Source organism: Chaetodon auriga, chromosome 3 (assembly GCF_051107435.1).
Source record: "Chaetodon auriga isolate fChaAug3 chromosome 3, fChaAug3.hap1, whole genome shotgun sequence".
Classification (NCBI taxonomy): domain Eukaryota; kingdom Metazoa; phylum Chordata; class Actinopteri; order Chaetodontiformes; family Chaetodontidae; genus Chaetodon; species Chaetodon auriga.
In genome coordinates this window covers 17047599-17071689 of record NC_135076.1, presented here as the reverse complement: position 1 = coordinate 17071689, position 24091 = coordinate 17047599, and the positions used below count along the sequence as shown (strand labels likewise).

Here is a 24091-nt window from a genome sequence, read left to right as displayed (position 1 = left end):
CAGGGGAAGGGAAGAGAGTCAGTCACTTTTAATACAGCAACATTAAAACAAACAAACATGAGACACATCCCAACCCACACTTTCCCCAAAGACCCTAAACTTTCTCCACTAGACGTCACAGACTTTCTAGGAAATTCCTGCTGTCTCTGAACTATGACTAATCAAATTAGACCGACTATTAATAATCACTGTTTATAATCAGGTGGTCCATCTGGATATGGATGGATGTCTGCAGTCAGCTGCAGGCTCTGTTAGTGGCTCCAGTGATTAATCTAAATCAAAGCATCGTGTAAACTATGCTGAATAAATAAGGAAGGAAAACTGAACACAAAAAAAACAAAAAAACAAAAAAGGGGATCCAAAAATCATGCTGTTACAGCTTAACTTCAATTTTGATAATCTGGCCATCACTGGCGCATGGGGGGGTGGGTGGGGGGGGTGGGGGGTGTGGGGTTACTGGCATTAGAAGGTGATGAAAAATGAAAACATTAGCATTGAGGACTGTTTATGCCCACTGGCACGACTCTTCAGTTTTGCAAGGGTAGAATGGGACTGGTACCTTTTTTCTTTTTATTCCAAAAAAGCTCACACAGAGCAGTCTTTAAAAAAAAAACACACATCTTGGCTTTTTATGTTGCCTGATTCGAGCAATTACTAGAGCCAATTCAGAGGGCAATCCAGTGCCAGGTGAAGGCAGAATTTACATCCTTGGCTGGAACATGAAGATAATGTTGCTAATGAGGGCAGTTCATGACAAGAACCAAATTATGAAGCCAAAAGGATGAAAATGGTGGAAATGTAGGCAAGTTGTTGCAAAAGCCACTTGCACAGAAGTGAAAAATCCCAAATTGCTTGTGTGATTATGCAGAGGCTTAGACAACAGAATGAATTAATTTGATAGCACATTACATTCAGTCGGTGACAGAGGCAAAAAAGCAACTGTTTGTAATACTGTGTTATTAAACTGCTGGTTATATTTCACGGGACTGATCGACTTTAAGGGGCGGCAGCTACAAGTCAAAATGAGGACACTGTCTGCGGTCCCGTCGTTGATCAGCTTAATGGGGATTTAATAATACGTTTTCTTGCAAAACAACTTCTCAAGTCTTGTATCCCGGCAAATCCTGGCGATCCTAAGCTCCTGAACCGCTGCAGTGTTTTTAATCACAAATCGTGGTATTTGGCATATGATCTGTTCCATCTGAAAACTAGAAAACTGTAGTGAGGTATTTGCTATCCCATCTGAAAACTGTAGTGAGGGTTTGCTCTGGTGAGGAAAAGCTCAGTAAATCTTCCCCTATGATTGCCTTTCTCTGCGTTAGTCTGACTCTACAAAATGATCTGGGCTATATGGATTTTATTTTGGGGAAGAGGAAACAGAGGACTGGTAAGAGGGAAGAAACATAACACAGAACTTGCCTGTAAATCACAATCTATCACAGTTTACAACAGGGCTTGAGTGGGAAAGGCTGGACTGGGCTTTGTGTGGACTGGATCAGACTGGGAGAACACTAAGCACTTACCGGGGCAGTTGCGATAGGATACATTCTGTGTTCTTGGTCCTATTCTGGTTGGGCATGGACCTTGAGAAGCAAAAAGACGGGGCTACAGACATGCATGTTTGAAACTGCTTAGAGTGAAGTGAGGACCTGCTCCGAATTTTTGTTAAGACAGACTTTGTCAGGACTGAGAGTCCTTGGGCAGAAGTTTATTTTTCACCACACTACAGCGGTCTTGACTGCTTCCTTGGTGCAAGAAGGAGGCAAAAGACAATCATAACAGTGGGTGGACATGAGTGCACCTTGAGGCTAATCCTGCTATTAAGGTTTGAGGTAACACAGCAAGACATGGGATCGATACTTCACTTAACTATGAGGCAAGTAGAAAAAACAGAAAAGAAAAAAAAAAAGCCAAAGAAAAAACAAGCAGTAAGGCGTTTAAGGTAAAAGCTACAGGATTTGGTTTTGCTCAATAAGGTGGACTCGAATACTCATTCTTGCTTATTCCAATTTTAATTACAGGTCCTCAAAGCCTCGGAGAGGTTAACCTTTAAGTTGTAATGAGCTTCACCACCTAATGATGTTCACTAATGCATTCTAATTCAACACTAAGGGGGACAACTTGGACAGGTATACTGGTAATGAGCAATGCAGAAAAAGGGTGTTGTCTAAAATATGTATTTTATAGAAATATAAAAATGTACTGTAGAATAAAGGTGCATTATCTACATTAATTTCCCTTCAAAACTAAAACATATCTGAAGACATCGGCCAATCTGCCCATCACTCCCACTCCAATTATTTCAGTTCAACCTGATTAGTGATTCTGGCAATTCATCTAAATCTTTGCCATTAATCAGTTTGTAAAGGTTACATGAGGGAATTTCTCTCACAAATTGCAAATGAACATGGCAGCTTAAAGGACAAAGTGCAATCTAAAGATTGTTTGGGAGCTGAATGGCAATGAATATTTTAGCATCCAAGGAGCAGACAAAATGTTAACACTACCTCTTTGGATGAAATATTAGCTTGTTGACTTACGAGCGGAGCCATTCTGGTCTGTTACATAATGAAACATCTGTTAACACATTTCTAACACCTGTTGTATGGATGTATATTAAGCCATCAAGGTGAGCTGCGTTTTGCGCCTGATAGACTTCTCCGAACAAGACTTGAGTAATGAAACACTCGCTTGCCATCACGGAGAGTCAGCATGACTTCCTTCCTCTACCCTCCCTCTACTCTGCTACCTCATAACCAGGCTCGTTGATCCGCTGGAATCACGGCAAGCACATCAATAATAAAGGCAGTACAGAAGAGGACCAAAGGGTTTTACAGGTCACATTTCATGAAAAGTTCATGGTGAGACACAGATGGAAGAACAGACAGCGGTTAAGGGTGCTGGAAGGTGTTGCATGTGAAGAGAGCGGACTGTTAGGACAAGGCATGAGGAAGAAATGGGACGGGATATGGTGTGACACAGAGGAGAGAACAGAGAGGGCCCAGAAGAAGAGAGACACTGAGGATGGACGGGGGAGGGTGGAGGGAGAGTTCTCATGACAGAAATTCATGACAGAAGGGTCGTACTTACTGTAGGGCACACACTCATACTGGACCTCCAGGTACTTGTAGGTCCCTGGGCAGGGGTCGGGGAAGACATCTGAACCCGTGATCACGATACACTGGGTCCGATTGTTGCATCTGAACGGGGGACAAACAGAGAGACAGAAACAAATTTAGCAAATTTGTTCCTAAATGCATCCATGCTAGCCTTTCCAAGCAAAGCAAACAATCAATTAAATGCATAAACAAGTGAAGCATAGGGAATAAAAGCACGAACAAATGTTCTTAACGCGTCTTCAGACTGGGGAATATTCAAGTTCCCCAACAAAGAGGGTGACAGAGTCGGCGAAAAGAATGGCGTTACTGCAAAGCAATGCTATTTAATCTGTTTGTAATAAAGTCAGGGCCACTGCTTTTCACTCAGCCATCACCTATTGCATCTTCTCTGCCATGTGTATGAGTCACTGAGGTCCTTTGTGCACTGTACTATTCTGTCTTTTTCAAGAGCTTGGATAATGTGTTTGACTGTGTATGTATAGGCTAATGAAGGAATACACAGGCTCTGGCTCTGCAGCATTTCTATAAAGCCATATTACCTGTCTCGTCAATAACTGGACAACAGCGTGTTACATTTCTTTTTATTCAGTGAATACTGCAGCTACACGTAGTCTGATGCTCCATCTCTTCTTCCCTGCAAGTCGTGATCAAATCAAATCCAGCCTGGCTCTTGGACGTGTGTGACGCTGCTCTACATGTAGCTGCTGTCTTGCCATTATAATAAAATTAAACTAAATGTACATAAATGGTCCAAATCAATGCAACAAATATATGAGGAAACGGATAAAGCCTTTTCCACAATTGCATGGGGACCTCATGCGATTTTGGAATTTACCCCCCACGTCTGTGTTTCGTGGGGCGCATTTGCACGGGATAAACAAAGTCTGTGTGTTTCACTCAAATGTCCCGACTTATTGATTTGAGCTTGCTCCTTCTCTGAATGGGTCTACATGCTGAGTAGCTAGATGAGGCTCTTGAATTTGCACCCAAAATGCCATCAAAGGTCTCATTAATGATTTCTACGCCAGCCTCCATAATTCTTGACCCAGAAGAGCGAAAAATGCCAAAATACTCATTGCAAGTACCTTTAAAAAAAAAAAAAAAAAATCTGAATGAGTTCTGTGGGCAGAAAACGTGTTTAATTTATGGCACATCTTTTCCACGTGGGACTGAGAACAGAGACGATCTATATGCATTCATCGGATATCACATGGAAGACCTAAAGGCGGCGGACATAATTCATGCAAAACAATGAAAAGAGAAGACGTCGTTTGGGATCATGGGAGTTGTTGTTGTCATTGTTAAACAACCACCATCGCTGATGAAAATCTATCTGAAGCGACTCAGGCGGAAACGTTCACAGGCGAGATCGTGCATGAAAGTTTTATTCACGTTATGTTGAGTCATGTTCCTTCCTCACTCTCTGACGTGTAATTTGGTGTTTCCTGAGTTTCCCTGGAAGTTGCAGAAGCTACAGGAAGTAAAGGGGAGGCGACGCCATCGACAAATGACCGGCGCCTCCTTGAATATGAATACAGATTTCAGACATTGTTGGAAACATTTGGGATAATGCAAGTATGTACGCGTGTGTGTATACATTTTGTTCTTCATTTCACCAGCCATTCACAGCAGTGTCGAGAGTTAATTTCGGTCACTGGCTTTAACATCTGGAGAGCAGACATTCTAATTGAGCCTGTGGTGTGCTCTGAAGCCTGGGGAATTGCAGGTGACCACCTTTTTGCTGTACTGAAATCATGATAATGACATCAATACCCCGAGCAAGGCGTCTCTGCTGCCGCGGGGACTTAAAATCCTATTGGCAATGCGAGGAGCCAGATCAATAACTCTGTTGTGCTGATTTAGCAGGGACCAGAGATAATATTTGTTTCTTCTTATCGCAGACCAGTGCGCCCATTTACAGCAGATCATTGGAAAATGTATTACTGGTTGCATTGCATTGTGCTCTGGGTTTTGCCTTTGTTTTGGGCTGCTGAAGTAATCACTGCTCTGTGTCCAAATGTTATTAATATAATATTAGGCAGCGCAGTGGAACAGTGGAGGGTTGCTTACTGTTGAGGTGTATAGCATCGAACAGACACGGGGGGCAGGAAATTGGCAATGTTTAGGTTTCAGAAGGAAAGCAAGCACATTTTTAGCTGCATACCATGTACGCACGCAGTGTGTTATGGTTGACAACACAAAAAAATTGTTCAGCAACTTCAACGAACAGTTCCTGTGTTCAAATAAAACACACAGTAAATCACAATAACGGCAGGGGATGGAATTAGCCATTACCTTTTTCTTTTTTTTTTTTTTTTATCAAAGCACAAAGGCAATTCATTCCTCTCTTCCTCCTGTTCCATTTCTCCCAATCAGCATGTGAGCCAATTAACCTTTTTTTTCTTTCAAATACATTTGATAGAGAGCACTTTTTTTAATTTCACCGAAAGAAATAAAAGGATTTTTTTTTTTTTTTTTTTTGGCTTTTGGCAGTGTTAAAGCATTATATCATATCACAGAGTCGATATGATACATTTGTCTCTATATCTGCGTGTGTGTGCATCTGTGTTTAGCGAAGGTCTCAAGGGGAATTTCACTTTATTAATGACCTTCACGTGTGATAACAGATGAGAATATCAGCATATTGTATTTGTTTTTATGGAAATGAATTACTGTTTTGGAATTAAAACATGTACCTCATGCTGAGCCCATAATACGCCGCTTGATTTTGTGGGTAATATTTCATGACTCTGCAGCACTTTCCATATATTATATGGTCACTTTGATGATTCTGTCCCCTTTGCTCATGCATAAGCATATCATGCTGGAGCAATATAAATTACAGTGCTTTATCTAACAGATTCCAATGAGACCGAGGAATGAATGCCTGGTTTATATTAGGCATATGAAACAGAATGATATCAAAAATAAAATTCATGACACTAATGAGACATAGACCTGCCATCGTTTCTCAGGCAAATGTATTAAACAACAGCACGTAAGCACCGGAGAAGAAAAACTCTCATATTTCTTTCAAAACAATGTTGACATAAGTGTTGATAGCTCTTTCTGATATATTGCCCTAATTTTAGAGCTGTGGAGCAGGAGCGCCCAGATCCACAGGATTGTGTGACTGTGATTCCTTCTCATCTGAGAAACCTTGGGCTTCTCCCGAGACCAATTGAAAAAGCCCTAATGACTTCTTCCATGCATAGTCCTAGCCCTCAATTTGAGAGAGAGCATGTAATTGAAATTCCTCCCATAAAAAGTTCAGCATTCAGGCCTGCCAGGGCACAGGTCTCAAAGTGCACACTAATTAAATACATGTAAAATATGATATCTCTGACTATCTTTTGATAGTCTGAGGCTATATAGTAATTAATCATGTACATAATGAATATTAAGTCAAAGGAAGCTTTTCTCCACTTTCCTCCAGAGTGAAACATTCTATTCCTATAAATACCTTGACTGCTCAACAGGATTTTACTAAAGTAGAAAGAGGACTAATTTATTTTATCCTGTAATGCAGGAGAGAGAATAATTAGCCAGCTGGAGAAGGAGCTCAATGTGAGGTACTTTTGAGGCAAAAATGCAGCAAGTTAGGCTTTTTTTCTATTTTTTTTCTCTTTGGAAGGACGTTATCCAGATGTTTGGTAATAATTCTGGATTATCTTAAATCAGGAAAAACATACAGTGCATTATTTTTGGGGGACGAATTATCTAACATATGTGTGACATGATTTAACAAAGGGCTGTGCAGTTTAAAAAAAACAAAAACAGAGCTGCACATCCTGAATATGACGAGTCCCCACCTCCTAAAATCCCAAAGCTGCATCAGTCTATCAGTTACTTTATTTCAGATTCATTAAAAATAAAAAGTAGTCAGAGTAAAACTAAAAGAAGATGGAGCCACTCTCTGCTTTGATTGCCTCCATTTTGCCTACCGGCCCGTTAATCACACCGCAGTATTGCAGATGTAATCCCATCACATCTCTGACCTTTTGGGAGAGGCAGACATCAGTACAATTAGAGTGTCATAGAAAATGCTGCTTGGATTTGATGCAAATCTCCTTTAAAAATGAGCACTCCCTGCTGACAGCGGGAAGGGGCGCGATAAGATGCCAACAAGGTGTAACTGATAGCACTCCTGGTACCATGTATCCACATGCAATTTAACCTTTTCCACTGCCATCATAAAGCATGCCAGAGGAATAATAGGACATGAAGATAATGTGCTAAATGAATAATAAATTGCCCAGAGTATGAAAAACGCTACTTCCACTAACAAATGCGGTAAAAGGCATTACTTACATCTAAAGTCTGTCTAATTCATAGGTGACTGTAATTCAGATCCTTTTTCTCCCTTTAAGCGCAGATACAATGTCATTTTAATCCGCGCTGCTGTGCTCAGTAGATCAGCTTAAGCTTGCAACTCACCTTTGCTTATGGTGCCCTACTCTAAAATTTAAGCTTTCGGTATATTTTATTGATTATTTGTTATTAATATGCACCCCTCTACTTAGTATAATGAACAAATGTAGTGCATTCAGTGAAGCAGACGTACTGGTCAATATTAGCTTACCACAAATTGTTATCAGCAGATATGTCAGCCGAGAGGAAACACATTTGCCGTGCAGAAATGCCAAAGATATGATAATTGAGGTGAATTAAGAAACATTTAGAAAGCAGAGAACGCTGGCAAGTCTTTTACTTCTTCACCTCATCCTTTTCAAAACATTTGTTTATGTGAGTGTGCTGATTTGAAAAAATAACACTGAGCAAAATAAACGTGCTGCCATTGGATTTTTAAAACTCTCAAATATCTATTTTGGGCTCAAAAAGCCAGTGTGGGGCAGGTTAAATATTAGCAATATATTGTAATTTTAATATAGGCAAAAGGTTTGATCCACCAAGCCAAGGGATGCAAAAAGTCTGTTTGGTAAATAAAATGTAGCCCAACACAATGTAAATATTCTATGGGGGAAAACCATGTGAGTCTTGCTTTTTTTTTTTTTTTTAACAGTAAAAGTTCAGGCGAAAGTTCATGTGAAACGTCACGTGCTGCTCATGTGCGACATGCTCCCGAACTGCTGAATCTGAGGCTGTTTTGGTCCCACTGCTCAATTTTTTATCCCTCAACACACTACAGAGCTGAGGAAGCCTAAGCAGCCACTTGGAATTCACAAAATAAAAAATAGCATCAGCAGCGAAAACAATCTCGGTGTAACTGGAGGAGAGGAGCGACATGAGTGAGGGGAGCACATTACAGAAAAAGGCACAGTCTACTTCCTGGTGCTCCCAGTTTGAATTTCAATCAAATTAGTGTCTCTTAAACTCAAAGTGACCCGTCTAGCTCCATTTCATCTGAAATGCTGATGAGGTTCATGGCACAATTATCAAGGCAGACATCTCTCTCAAGAGGCAAGCCTGTTGATAGCAGACAGGTCATTGAAAAATTTAATCATTTCCAGGGCCACAAAATGGCAGCAAAAGAAACAATCTGTTGCAAGCAGGACACAACACACACAGACAGACACACACACACATGCTAGATGTATAATCACCTCCAATATTGGTATATTTAGAGCGTTTTCTAAGGGGGTGGCCCAATAATGTTTCAGGAAATAGGTCGTTAGAAATTAACCATTAGCATCCTGTCTTCAACTTGAGGTCTGACCCAATATCCGGGCAAAACTTGTAATTACTGTCATATGTTTGTGTTTATGCTATATTTACTGGAGCTGCCAATGGTGCTCGATGGGGGGGATGCCAGGCTCTCACAGAGTCTGGAGGAAGGCTGTCTGACTCACATCCGTCCATCTCACCTATTGATTTTCAAACCAGCAAAGGTATATTGCCGTGCCACTCAAGTCGATGGAAATACAATTGTGACATACTGCAGCTCTAAATGTGACCTTTATAAGATGTCAGAATGCAACCCCAGCACACCCGGGCGTAAAGTCGAAGCTACACAGGAATGGCTTAAGAACAACAATGCGGATGTCCTGGAGTGACTGAGTCCAGATCAAGAGTCTGTGGCTGAACTTGAGAAAAGGCTGTTCACTCATGACGCCCGAGCAGAAGAACGAGGAAGAAATGAAGCGTCCAGATGAGCAAAGCATACAGAGGCTCATCCACACGCAGCTTAAAAACTGACATGAAAGGGGCGAATAGATATACAAAAGCATATTTTGCATTATATTATATTTGTACATCACATTCGTAATTCATTCAGATCACTTTATAGAGATCTGTTTCACTTTGATGTGAAAGATAGAAGTAAGGAGCCAAATTAAATCCACTCTGAAAGAATAAAACATGAAAACAAGCATGTGAAGACTTCTTATGAGCCCTGTATACTGCTGAAGTTGAATTTTTGATGTCTGACTCATCTTAAAAAATCCATAAACTGTACGTACGAAGACAGATTAATAATCACTAATTGCAAGTTCTGCAGGGTATCACTTAAAAACAAGGATGGAGAATCATTTTCATAGAACAGAATCTTATACTGGGACACTGATATATTTCATGATAAAGTAAATTGTTTGGAGCTTTATGAACAGGTGCATTATCATTATAATATATTGATGCAAAAATCCTACAAAAATCCAATTTGGCCATAAAGCAGTTCTGCCAACGCTGCCTACAAAGGTCTAATACTTGTTCAAGCACTTTTCAAGCACTTTCAAGGTACCTAAACCAAAAATCTCCAGACTCTTGCAGCCTTTACCGTCACATCTAAACTGTTCATATTAACTTTGATCATGATTACTTCATGCTGTCTCATGTCATCGCCAGGAGGCGACAAACACATACGACGTCAGATGATGTTGAAAATCAAGCATTTTTCAAGGCATGTGTTCGAGCATATTCCCAACCTTGAAAACATAATGTTAAAATTAAGCATTTTCAGACTTTGAATACTTTGTACAAATGCTGTAACACACGTGTCAAACTCAAGGGCCGCGGGGCACAATTTCTTCCTGCCCGCCAGATGATTCAGATTTTCCGTTATCGGCTACTGGCCCATTTCCATAATGTCAACAACATGCTGCACTACAATCCCCAGCAGCGCTCTGCGCTTTAAACCAAGCCGCTCTCCTGCTGGAAATGTTGCAGTGTTAGAAAACAGCAGAGCGAGCGTGCTCTGTGTGAGGCATTGCCATGGTTACCCATGTAAAAAAAGACAGCGTTCTGACAAGTCAACGATCAATCACTCACTCACTTAAAAAAATCAACAGCAGTCAAGAGGAGTGCAAGCAGATGGAAACACAGGTTTAAAAATAACTCGACATTAGCATTTGACAAATAGTATTTTTAAATGATTTTCCAGTTGTCTCTGTCCGTGCAGAGAGGCAGGACATCAGAGGAGATTCCACAGGGCTTCGCTTTTCTGTACATTTTCAGTTTCTATTGACTTGAATTGGGTATTTTCTGCCGCCCCAGCAGAATCACTGGATCTGACATGGTCACCCCAGGAGGAGAGTGCTGGCTGTGCCCCTCCTTATCTGGCCGGTGCATTAATTTATAATTTTTTAAGACGGCCTCTTCAGTGATTGAGCTTGGCACCCCGGGTCTAATGACACCCAGAAATGTTAAAGTGATAGCCGCCGTGCTAAGAGTCGCAGGGCAGATACGATATGACTACTAATCTAACATGATATAACATGTTTGCAGGTGAGCTTACAAACACCCATTTCCTCACGTATTAACATGCAAAAAAAAAAAAGTTTTAATTCCACTTCCATTTAATTCCACAAGTGTTATTTGTTCGTGTGATCAGTTGTCTGGCGAATGACAATCACTGATGAGTGTTCCTACACTTTTTAATTTAGCACATCATCACCAGCACAGCCTTGAGTAGAGAGCAGTTTCATGGCTCATGAACTTGTGTACACCCCTGTGAAACGCCCGGGCTGAATCTGGATCTTTATGAAATCTTAATCTGCTGCGCTTTAAATAAACACTAACACTGTATGTACAGAGAGGGAGAACAAGGCAGTGTGCTGTCAGGCGGCAACAATGAAGCTCCTCGGAGAGCCTTGCAAGCAGTCCTGTCACTGATATAAATAGTGTAAGCAGCATCGCTTAGACTCCAGAACTGCCTCACAGTTATTGACAAGAACTTGAAAAACACATGCGATTACTGCTATTAAAAGGTCATTTCAACACTGCAAATCAGATGTTACCGACCCTATTAACTCAAGCCGCGTCTTCACAAAACAGAAAGTTTCAAATGGTGAAAGGTAATGATCACTTTCATGATAATTATCAACGATAATCAGCCGTCCGCTAATCCTGCTAATGAATTACCGCGTCCTCTGTTGGAGAGCTATCTGCTTTGATCATTCTTGTCAATGATACGCTCCTCGGAAAACCCACGATCCACAGGCACGGCAGGACCCAGCCATGTTATGTTACAGTAATCAATGACCTTGTTATCGAATACTTACAATGAAGCTCATTAGTCAAAGAGGAATCAATAGATGTAAGCCACTTATTCCTACTGTACATCTTAATATGTTCTTTTTGTGAAGATGATTAGTCAAAATGTGTCATTGTCGTCTTACTGCTCCTCAAGCTACAGCGATAAGGACGGGCGGTCAGATTTAAATCAATAATAACTACGCACCAGATGGTTAGTGCATGTGCAGCCAAACCTATCACAATATAATATTCAAATCTGAATTGCAGTCTTAATCTAGTCGATGTTATCTGTGTGGCGAGAATGTGTTGTGGTTGCAATCATTATCATTATCATCAGTGCGGATGAAAAAAATGCAATTAGTAAAAACTAAAAATCCTGAAAAGAAGCACATGAAAAATCACCTCGCTGAATATTATTATCAATGAATTAATTATTTCAAACTGTACTGCCATGCAGTTTCACATCTGCTGGGGAGGTGTCCACGTGAAAAATTCCTGTACAGATTATCACCCACTTGAGTCGACTAATTGCTTGCAGCTGAATGTTCTAATTGAGCCACAACAGTCCTAAGGCTATTTTCATAAAATCATTGTGCTCATGAATATAATATGCCAGCCAGATATAAAAACAACTTGGAGTGCCAACAGGATCTATCAAACTCAGCGAAGCCTCAATCCAATTCTCCACACTTCAGGACCACATCAATTTCGGATGTTTAAAAGTGAACACAGTTTTCCACACAAGTGCTAATGCAATTTTTTCCACACACACTTCAATTAGTAGGCCAGGGTAATTATGGCGACAAATATTTTTTGGCTCTTCAGTTCTTTACTGATAGAGGCTGTACAGTGAGAAATACAAGTTCCTTCCATACACGGTGGGTTGCCTTACACATGGAAAACTTCAGCCGGGTGAGCCTCAGCAGGAGCCAGACCAGAGTTTTGACTTGCGGAGAAGTGAAGGGCTCAGACCTCCTCGCAAACAAACATTTTATTCCAAATAGGCCAAAAAAAAAAAAAAAGAAGAAGAAAAAAATTCACCACACTTCTTGTTTGAGTATAATCATCTTTGGCAGCAGAGACATTGTTTCATTACATTTGCTTCCCATTTTAGTCCGCTCCTGTAAATAAATGGACGATGGATGAAAAAAAAAAAAAGAAATCACTAATTAGTCCCATATGCAATCTCGGGCGTTCGTCAAGCTGTCCTTGAATCTATTTTCATGACAGTGAACTGTTTTAAGTTTCTGCGCTGATGACACAAAAACTGCTTTTATGATAAAGGCCTACATAGGTATTAAAGTGAAGTGTGCATCTTTCAACGTATGGCTCGCTCCCACATAAATAAGAACATGAATCTGCTGCCACACTTTACAAGGTGATGCATTTCACAAAAACTCGCGCGCTGACAAAAAAAATTATCTGTGTGGCACTTTATGCAAATATATGCAAGTCACTTTTTTCGCATCAGTTGATCTCTTTTGGATTCCTTCCTGCCGTATCAGATGTAAACTCTTGTGAGGCTCCTTTTTGTGTGATTTTTGAACCCACGCACCTGAGAGACAGCATCTGTATCACAGCACTTTTTCTTAGAACGCACATATTTCTCTCTTTGCTCTGAATACAATGGCTCGGCAGTGACATTGAAATGCTAAAAACACATTTAGAATAACATCTGAACCGGCACCCTCTGGCACTCTCAGGATATGCATATGAGGAGCGAACCTCCTCTACAGACGGCGGCGGAGGGCGTTTTTCGACGAGGCTGTTTGGGATTTGTTGTCAGGTGGCTCCTGCTGGGTCAGTATTTGTGCTTCAGTGGACTGTTTTTGTAAGAGCCGGGCTGAGGGCAGCATAATACACAGGGCCACAAGCAGGGAGCATGCAGGCGGCAGCCTTTCAAGACAGACAATGTGAGTCAGCTATCTGACTTCATCAAATAGGGCTTGACAATAAACCCCCTGAATACAAGGGCTCTACTGTTTTATTTCATTATTTTTTTTTTTATTTCCCAAGGCAGCTTGCCAAAGTTGCTGACGGTCTCATACCGTCCAATAGCTCTCTCTGTGGCACTCATATGTCATTCCATTCTGTGCACTTTGGCTCAGCTGGCATCCGTACGTGACAACTGGTCTCATGTATAAGGTCTCATGCATACGGTTTTACCACTGGAACCCTACCGAGCTGCATGTGTGCGCTCAAGTCCACGCACCTCTGTGGGTTTGTTTTCCACACTAAATCATCCTTCTTTGCACATGAGTGATAGCCACGGAGACTGTGGCATTAAAATGAGAGGACGTCTCTGTGGTCAGTGATCAGTGTGTAAGTCGGCCCTGCAAATAGCCGGCCCTTAATCCAACCAACAGGCTTCAACAAAGGGCCAGTAAAGAGGAGCAGTATCGTAAAGTTGAGGGAATGTCAGTGAGGAAAGCAGTGTTCATCTTAATGGTAAGCTTTAAGTAAAAATAGCAATACCACACTGTAAAAAATACTCCATTACAAGCTAAAGTCCTGCAATCAAAATTGGAGTCAAGTCAAATAAGTTTTATCAACAAAATGTACTTGAAGTATCAAATGTAAAAGTACTCATTATGTAAAATTAAATTACATTATTATATTTGATGATTTATGCATTAACATGTAAACGGCACTTACATGTTGTCGGTGGTCAAAATGGAGAAAATGTTTAACTTTCAGAGAATTTTTGAATCAAGCATAACAGTGCATTACATTTTCTGAACTGATCACCTTAAGTTGAATTAAATATTAAGTAAAATCTAAATATGATAACTAACTATTCGTCCATAGCTGTTGAATAACTGTAGCGTACATTTTTAGGAAAAAGTCAAATATTTGCCAGCAAATTGTAGCAGAGTTAAAGTATCAGCAGCATAATGGAAAAACTCAAAGAAAGTACAAATACCTCAAAACCTGTACAGTTTTTGAGGAGTACTTAGTTATTTTCCACCCTGAGGAAACGCTCCGGATGAAGTACAATTTGCACTAAACTGTCAGGTGTAAGTAAATAATGATACTCGATCTGGAGACTAAATATTTGATGTTTATTAAAATCCCCATAATGAATACAAGTCCCCACAATGTGACTGTATAAACAGATTTATGTCCCCGCATTGTGAGTACTACACCTCTACACACACACACACACACACACACACACACACACACACACACACACACACACACACACACACCACGGATTTCGCTAAGAGCAAGTGGCTCAGCTTCACTAATACAGCAAAACAAAGCGTGATAGACGAATGTTAGCATACTTAATCTGGAGTGCACACTTGCAAGGTAATGTATTTAACTAGAGTAATTTACAACAGACGGAGTAATTAGTAAGCACCAGTTTTTAGTTGTGGTAAAAGAGAAAAGACTGAAAGGCTTTTTACTTCCTGAGAATGTTGTTGAAAATGTTCTCGGTCATGTTCATGTTTTCTACAGTGAATTGGATCTCCATTGTGTTTCTTTCTGTGCTCTCTTGACTGATTTCTCTTAAAAAAAAAAAAGAAAAAAAAAAACTTGGATGGAAGTTTCTAATGTCTTGCAGGTTTATTGATGCTGACAAGCTACTGTTGCCTTTTTCCTACTTTTTTTAACTCCACACTTGTATTCAGTTTTACTTTTTTCAATGGAGTAAATCAATCCAGCGGCAGCCGTGTGATTCTGCTTGGCGGAAGATTTTAGTCCAAAGGCAACGGATGTGGAGGATTTTTTAAGCACAGGAGAAAGGGATGCCAAGAGGGGCAACCAGACAAAATGAAATGGATGACAGTGGTCCATATCTGGTTGCTCAGGGCAACAAGGCAACCATTACCGTTGAGCCCTGTCAATTATTTTCTCAGAGTTCTGTAACTTTGCCAGTTACCACATTTTGGAATATTTTTTTGTACTGCGCAGAGATGTCTGCAGTTTTACCTTTGTGACATGATCTTGTAGGCATCTGGAAGATAGCAGTTGATGTTCTCCATCTGGAAAGGGTCAGCGTCGCAGATCTTGTCATCTGTTCGGCCATAGTTGGCACTTTCGATCATTATGACATCACTTCCTGGACACCGCAGATCGATGGGGTAACCCTCGCAAGACAGCTCTCTCCGTACTAAGCCAAATGGCAGGGCGGCTCGACTAAACCCTGAGGGAGAAGAGAGAGAGAGTGAGCTCTATCAGTGCAAATCGAAGGGAGAGGTGTAGCTGGCGAAGAGGAAGAAGGCATGAAAGGCAGAAGATACATGAAATCAGTGCTGGGTGAGAAGCAGCATTTTTGAGCGTGTTAATCAAAAGGCTGTAGCTGCTGTGGATAGTGAGCCGTGGACTGGACCACTGGCCTGACATACATCAGTATATTGAGTGAACATTTCAGATCTCAACCGCATCAGCGAGCTAATGGTGCTAGTATGTCATCCCAGTGCCTAACTGGTCCTGAGAAAAAAATCGATAATTGTCATTAAAGTGTAGTTTGTCGGCTAAAATGTCTGGAGCACTGTAACCCCTCACGGACGTCTGCGTACAGTAAGCACATTGATACAACACTAATAACCAAGGCCGACAGCTGATGCGATGGCAAAAAAAAAATTAAACTCCGTGAAGATTTTGTTTTGTAGTGTGTTTTTGTGTTTTAAACAGCCTCCCACCACGACTGTCCTGAGTTTCATTTCAATATGGCATCAGCAGAGATATCACCAGAGAATTGTGGTTTACTCGCAAAGCTCATTTTTCTATCCAAAATGAAAAACTACAACGAGCATCTGTACAACATTAGTGTAATTTAATCCACTTTGCAGCGCTGACAATCGAAGTACGGGCTATTGGAAGGTTAGAAAAAAGAAACGTGTGTGTGTGTGTGTGTGTGTGTGTGTGTGTGTGTCAGGGAGGGTGAGGGGGTAGGAAAATAGGAAAAGAAATCAATATTGTGGCTTTGTGCTCTGCAAATGTGAACAATGCCAAGAGCCATACTTTAACTAAATCTGAACTACATAAATAAACTATATCAATCCAAATACGGGATATTTTTGGTTAGAGCTGCTTCTACGGCTGTGACATGTCAAGCATTAGAGACAGCGGCAGAGAGCTTAAAGAGATTGCCAGCCGCCCCTCTGTGAACTTTGACTAAACCACTGGTGGCACTGAATAACAACCACAGCTTCCTTGCATGCAGTGGTGACTTTGTCACCTCTTTGAATAATGGTGTTGTTACTTGCAACTTGGTTGATGGCTGTGTTGTTAGTGTTTCCAAAGCCTCTGTTACTCTAATGAGGTTTAGTTCACAGTCACACAAGAAAGGGAAAAAAGAGAGATGTCGTTTGCTCATGCACTAATTTGTTTGGCTCCTGGACAAGTCAGAATGATCCATATGTGCAGTTGTTTATAATTACAAAATACTTTTTTCACAAGTCATCCTGTGAAATGTTCTGTGTAGGGCAACACTTAACTTAAAGCCACTGACTTCAGCTCAGCTAAATTGGCCTGGGAAGGCTGAGTTCATTTTACCCTATTGGATGCTTCATCAATTAACTACCAATACAATTATCTTTGTCTGATTAAAATGCTATGCTACAATGGCAGGGGATTAGCATTCCGTATTGCGCCCCTCACCAAGAAATACTACTGTGGTATTTTACAAAGGAAGATAAATGTCAGTTTGTATTGCCTGATCCTCCGTCTGTGCACCAATCAGGTGAAAGTACGACTTCTAAGGTGCTCAGTGAAGAGCTCGGGGTAAACAAAGGATACATCTGTATGGAGGAGGGCAGCTGGCCTATCTAACCTCTATAACACTTTATTTGTTTGGAGCATACAATCATCAGGGAAGAATCTTTTTTGCCCCACTTGCTCTTTCTGACAGCAAACTTTCTCATGTGACCAATAGGCATGAAAAAGAAAGGCTTTCAAATATGATCGGTTTCAGCCATATTTCATTTTTGCACCCCCTTTTCTCTCTGGAGTCAAAAAGAAACGCTTAAGGTGATAAACAATTTATCAGAGATGTTGGCTTGAGAGAAAAAGCCCAAGTGGAAAAAAAAATGAAAACACGGTGTGTCAGGAACACGACTTGACAGCCAATCTCGAGTTCATGTCAGTGCACTCCAGCATAGCTCCATCAAAAGTCAGCAGTACAATGTGCAGCAACTATAAGAACCTATGTAAAACATCAGTCAATGCCATATTACAATTTTACACTCATATCACTACTTGAAAATGGCAGATGTATAATGGAGACACATCCACTGCTTCTCTCACCACTTAGTCTTATCAAAGAAAAGCGCAGATTTCACATCGTCCACAGATGGTGCAACAGATATTTAAAAGCCTTTTAAAAAAACATAAGGAAAGGAACTGAAATGGAAATGTAGTCCACACCACTACAGAGGCAGAAGAACATTACACATTATTAGATTAGACTCAACCTTATCATTGCACAGAGTACAAGTACTGAGACAACGAAATGCAGTTCAGCATCTGACCAGTGCAAAAGCAGTGCAGAGTAAGAGTGATGTACATATGCATAAATAACAATGAGGGGAAGATATGAATATGCTAAAATAAATACAATATGAACAGTAATAAAAGTATGAACCGAAGTATGTCCAAGTGCAATATCCAAATATCAGGAAGCATAAGTTTTTGATAAGGTGGAATGTGTTGCAGCGTACCATCAAGCATGAAGCACCGTGGTGTCACAGAGACGCCTGATCTACAGCTCATACTCTGCAGATGTGAGGGAACACGCTTGTTTGGTGCAGATCCCAGGAAAAATAACATCATCATCATCATTTTTAGATTTTTGTTTTTGTGAAAATGAAAACCAAAGACGACCATTCTCACGAAAACTGTGACTCTTATAGTAACTTGTTTCCAGTGGAGCTGCTCGGTGGCCAGCAGATGAGACTGGTTGTACTGGGCAGCTTCCAGATGTGAATGTGTGTGACTGTGTGAATGAGACCAGGGGATTTTCTGAAAAGGAGGTTTCCTCTCAGTGAAACCTCCCGGAGTGAAAAAAAGGTTAAAAAAAGCTTTGTCAAAATGATCAGAATATGATTTTTTTTTTTTTTTTTTTTTTTTTGCATATCGTATAGACCACAGGTCATATAGGACTATAGGACATGTACAATATCCCAGCTTGTCTTCCTATAGAGGTCACATGGATCGATGGGGCAGCAGTTACATATGGCTGGGTGGGATACAATACCTTTCACTGGCCTACTTTGTGGCTGCAAGTGAGCTGGTTTTTTGGCCATGTGCAAGACCTCTGAGCTTGATCTCCAAATCCTCAGCCAAACCCACTGATGCTCTGTGTCCCAGGAACACTGCTATAACACTTAAATCACTCTGCAGAGCCTTTGCAGTCTCGACTTCTGGCTTTATGATTTAGAAGTGATGCAGTCTCTCTGCCTAAGTAGAAAAACAGAGGCTGAAGCAATGAGGAGATAAATGTGTGCTCAAAAATACTGTAAGACTCCTACTGAAATACACGAGCAACTTTCCAACCACACTGATGACAGGCCCTGTAATAATGGTACATTTTCGTGTTCAATTCTCTGGAAATCAAACAAAATTGCCGTCTTCTAAGCGCACTCCATTCGCCAGCTGGGTTTGTGCATCATGGACCAAAAGCATGGTCGTAAACAACCTCAAAAAGCCTCTCTCCATTGATTAGGCCTGAGGCTGGACTACTTTCTCACTCTGGTGTCGGATGGTATTTTTGGTACACGGGGAGATGAGTGACACAAATCAATACGGGGACACCCAATAGTCCTGCAAACAAATTTCAATGCAATAGATGAAAGTCCTTAGTACAATTAAGTTAGCAATGCTCTGTTGTATTCTTGAATGCTCTGCACACTCTTCATTCTGGTTCAGTTCACTAGCTTCTTTATTCTGGTTAGAGCGAGATTCCTCAGAAAATCTCCCCTCTTGAAATACAAATTACACACCGCGGTGGTGTGATCCAGCAAAATAATGTGCAACTACTGATATACCGACTTATCCAGTGGTCAAAACAAGCTAAAGAAAAGGTAATTTACGCTGCTGTGATGACAAATCAAAAAACCTGCTCCTTGCATGATTGTTTTGTTTTGTAAGTTCTTTGATATTGTATAACTGACGGTTTAGACGACTACTTCAAATAAATGCCCTTCCTCTGTTTTCATGCAGACATTATGAAGACGCCAGAACACCATCGATCACGGTCTGGCATGACAATGCACTGCAATTACAACAGAATAATGTGATCACAGTGAATCTAACATAAACAAAATCCAATGCTTACTGTCTCACTTAACTAAATATTTCATTATTCAAATGAGCCTGAAAAGTAATCATTATTTCGCTCATGGGGTCATTAGCATAATTATTCAGGAAATGCCTGATATGAAAAGTATTTACTTTCCATATGGTAACAGTAAACACTGTCAGGAATATCAATGTGCTGAATGCTATCATATTTGATATACAACGAACCTAAGAAAGCTACATTCGGTCTTTTAAAATCACATCTGGAATGACCTCAACAGTGTATTGGAGCTGCTGAAAGCACTTGTTGTTTCAGGAACTTTTCACGTCTGAGCCTTCGACAATGGGAAAATGGCGCCACGAGCTGTGCACATCAGTGATGCATAGGTGCAAAAAAGGAGCCACATGACAGCAACTGAGAACAATTTTTAGTCGTGTTCATTTCAGGTCGTCGCAGGCACGCACCGCTCGCTCTAAAAGGGAAACTCGGCACACTCCTGTGAGCACACACTTCAGACATCTCCTCAAAGTATGAGATGCTATTTTACTAGCTTTGATGTACTCTCATTGTGATAGTGCATCCAGACCTATACAAGGGCTGCAAAGAGGGATGTCTATCAATCAAACACTCAAAAGGAGAAGCTTTACATTCTCTGCGCTAATTAAACACCAGGAGGCAAAGCATCAAGGCACACGACATCATGTGGAAAGCTAAATCCTGTGACCATGGCAACGCGGTGCAGCAGAGACATTACTGGTCAGATCCTTATCGTGGCCTTGCTGACACTCTTCCTAATCAGGCATTCTGGTCACCCACCACTACTCGAAAAGCATTTCAAATCCTCTTCATCAGCAATGTAGGAAGCACTGAGCGATGATCAGTGCCATTGAACAATAGCTAAGTACTGAGTTGGGGCCGTGCTCTTTCTTTGCACAGACTGAAATTAAATTGTAAATCTTGAAAATACTGCATATTTTACCACCGACAAGTTGAAATTAGAGCTGATTTTTGTTGTTCCCACAAGAAAATAGCTGTTTTTTTTTTTTTAAGCACATGATAACTCAACCTTTTGACACCTGCTTATTGTACATGTTATTATCACATGCCAGTAATTGATTTTGATTGGTGCACAGGACCTCTATTTCCATGGGTTATAGCACTTTATTGCACCAATGAGGAACCTCTATTTAAAGCTTCCCAGGCTGGCATTTACTACCATGTGTAACCTTTGCGATTACATTAGGCCCATACAGAATCTGCAGCTGAAGACCTGTGAGAAACTCCCCTACGTAAAGGGGACCCATTATGCACCGTCTCTCCGGTGCTGTAATGTTTTAATTCATTTTTTTTCACAGATGAGCCAAATCAATTGGAAAGTGACCATCTGCTAGGATATGAAGCAGAGGTAATGAACAAAATGTCTTCCTATTTCACAGAAACGAGGAGTCATTAGGATCTTCATCAGCCGAGTGGGGACCTTCTACCACATAGTCCCCATGAAACTAGACATTACCACGTTCAAACCCACAGGGACTTACAGCACATGCTATGGACAGAACGAACATGAGTATACAACGCTAAAATGTAGCTTCTGAGACCACTGTATGTTTAATGAGGGCAACAAACTTGAGCTGCATTCAATTAAATAGAATTATTCCACTACTGTCAAGCGCCGATTATGCAGCACATATGACAGAGGCACTATTCTGCTTTTCATCAGGACTATCTTGCTTCCAGTAAATGGTTTTCAAATTAAAATGACCCTTTGTAACTTGAGTTACACATGCTTCCAGAGTTAGTCCAGGGGCAAAGCAGAGGCTGATCAAAAGGCCCATTCAGCCACTCATGCTGCCATCATTGTGGCCAGAGCACAAAAGAGGTCTCCAGATTATTTTGATGTGAAACCAGATAATTTTTCTGTCGAGAGCCAATGAGAAGTGTGACGGGGACGCTCCTGACGCTTGTCTTCTACCGTTAATGCAGCCCTTTGATTTTCCTCGCTGTTCTGATGAGAGCTAAACAGCTGCTTGTAAATGAGCTAGCATCTCCGCTCGGCCCGCCATTATTCTGCACTCCTGAGCCGACAAGGTCGCTTGCTGGGGAGATTTGGGGTGAAAGAAAAGTATGGCCTATAGCATTAGCTTGGAGCCACAGGAAACACAGCTTGAGTTCTCCAGGTTCTGCCACCCCACCCCTTACCCCTCCTCTCCATGGTACAAGCAAAGGAAGTCTGTGAAGGAAAAGAAACCTTTAAGTCAAGACTCTTCCCACAGTGCTGATTCTGTAATCCAGAGATATCCTTTACAACAGCATGTATTCTTAAGAAGTCATGTCCACACAGGGGAGGAGAAGAAAGAAAATATTGCATATATCCTGCAAACAGCAGGGTATGAGGTAGACTGCTGACTATGTGTGGCCATTGTAAAAAAAAGAATTACACTACTGGTTTGACAGATATTAACATTCTTTTGAATTTCTTAGCGTAAACTTTAACTCAAGGCTGTGTTTCTATTTTTTCCGCCTTGTGTGTGTTGAAAGCTGATGTCATTTTTTGGGCATGGCTAACAGCAAACGACAGTCGCTTATGTAGAGGCTTTTTCTCCTCTGTAATTCAGCCCATAACATCTGTAGATTATTAAACTCTTTGACCACTGATGTTGAAACTATGACTTATGTGGCCCAGAAAACACTGACACGACATCTTAGCTCATATTTATATCAGAGATGATCAGTGACAGGCCAAAGTTATTCTGTCGGGGAAAAGACATCGATTTTTCTGTTCTTATTTCATCCATCCATCAGCATGATGCTGCAGCGCCAGACTGAGAAAAAAAAAAAAGAATTTGCACAAAGGCACAGTGGTCTTGCTTTAGAAAATTATTATTTTAAAAGTAAAACAGATCTGAAGCCACCCCGCCCCCCCCCAAAAAAGAAAAATATTCCTATTACACTATGTAGTGTCAAAATATGCAGAACACTGGCTAATGTTAGGTCTTTGAAATCTACTTGCACAGAGAGAGGGAGACAGGAACAGAGAAAGATATTGGGAGAAGAAGAAGAGGCGAAGAGCAGCAGGGGAACGAGCATTCCAACCTCATTTGTATTCTCCACCATCCAATTCACTCCAGTTCATTTACATCTCCGCTACTTCCATAGCAACAGCAGGGGGGCTATCAGGAGCATCTTTGATATAGGTACATGACTCTGAAAAAGATCTTGTCATTTCTCTCTGAATAGATGGCATGAAAAAAAAAGACTCCCAGACTTCCCCCCTTTGGGTATTAAGGTGGGTTTCTTTAAGCAGAAATTTACCCTGTCAGAGACTTTTTTACATCTACTCTATTCCTCATCCCCAACTGGCACATAAGCCTGCACAGGAAATGCCATCATTGCACAGAAAAGAAATATGATCCTGCAGCTTAGTACTTGATGATTTTACTGTGTTCTGACAAAACATGGACACTAGCAAAGTCTGGTAGCCAAGAAAGGTTTCTGTTTTTTTTTCCCTAATCCAGAACAATTTGAAAAGATACAAGGCATCAAGTGGTGCAGGCAGACGAAATGAAAATGCACCGCACCAGCAGGAAAACACAGCCCCATTACATTCCTTGTACACTTGTATGTAAATCAACCTTAAGGCCTAATTAAGCTCTATGGGGCTCATCAAGGTCATAAATCCCCTTTTTTCATAATGCATTATTGACTTCACATCATCTGCACATGTCGGCTGACTGCACTCGCACAAGCACACAATGTCATCTCACTGTCTAGTATCGGATAGCCCTGGGGCCAGGCAGTGTGTGTGTGTGTGTGTGTGTGTGCATGTGTGCGTGTGTGTGTGTGTGTGTGGGAGAGCTTTTTAGGTCACAAAAAAAGCAAGGACATCTTCTGGTAATGAAATGGCTGTGATGACCATCAAACTGTAAATTTTGTCCCATGGTCCTGAACTCAAATGGTCACTGGTTGATTTGAGCCTTAAATTACATTTTCAGATTATCAAGGATAGGACAAGGCTCCTTGCCTATTTTATCATGACAGCGATGAGGTAAATTTAAAAAATTTGGGAAGTTAACATCCTTCAACCTCACGCTAAATTATGAAATAAACAGAAAGAATGATTTTGTTTCTGTTACGAGAGCTGTGACCTTACATTTATTTATTTTTTTTGTTTGATTAGAAGTGGACTGATCGTGTGAGTCATCCCTGAGGAGAACTGCTAAGGGCCATGGTGCCTTTTAGCAGCACACTCTTTGGACTTCATTGCTCAGCCTTATCAGTGGCAATATTTCAG

At 40.9% G+C, this 24091-nt stretch overlaps 1 protein-coding gene across 29 annotated transcripts in view; it reads right to left on the bottom strand.

The window, feature by feature from the left end:
• The window catches only part of adgrl2a (adhesion G protein-coupled receptor L2a), a 97015-nt gene that overhangs the window by 40984 nt on the left and 31940 nt on the right, over positions 1-24091 (bottom strand). For 17 of the 29 annotated variants that reach the window (XM_076725849.1, XM_076725837.1, XM_076725841.1 and 14 more), the window contains exons 3-4: positions 15489-15702; positions 3079-3200 (exon numbers count right to left, since the gene is read on the bottom strand). In XM_076725849.1, the coding sequence (XP_076581964.1) occupies positions 3079-3200; positions 15489-15702 (336 nt within the window). The remainder of the gene's footprint in view (positions 1-3078; positions 3201-15488; positions 15703-24091) is intronic. The other 12 variants (XM_076725844.1, XM_076725862.1, XM_076725859.1 and 9 more) reach the window with 1 other exon arrangement.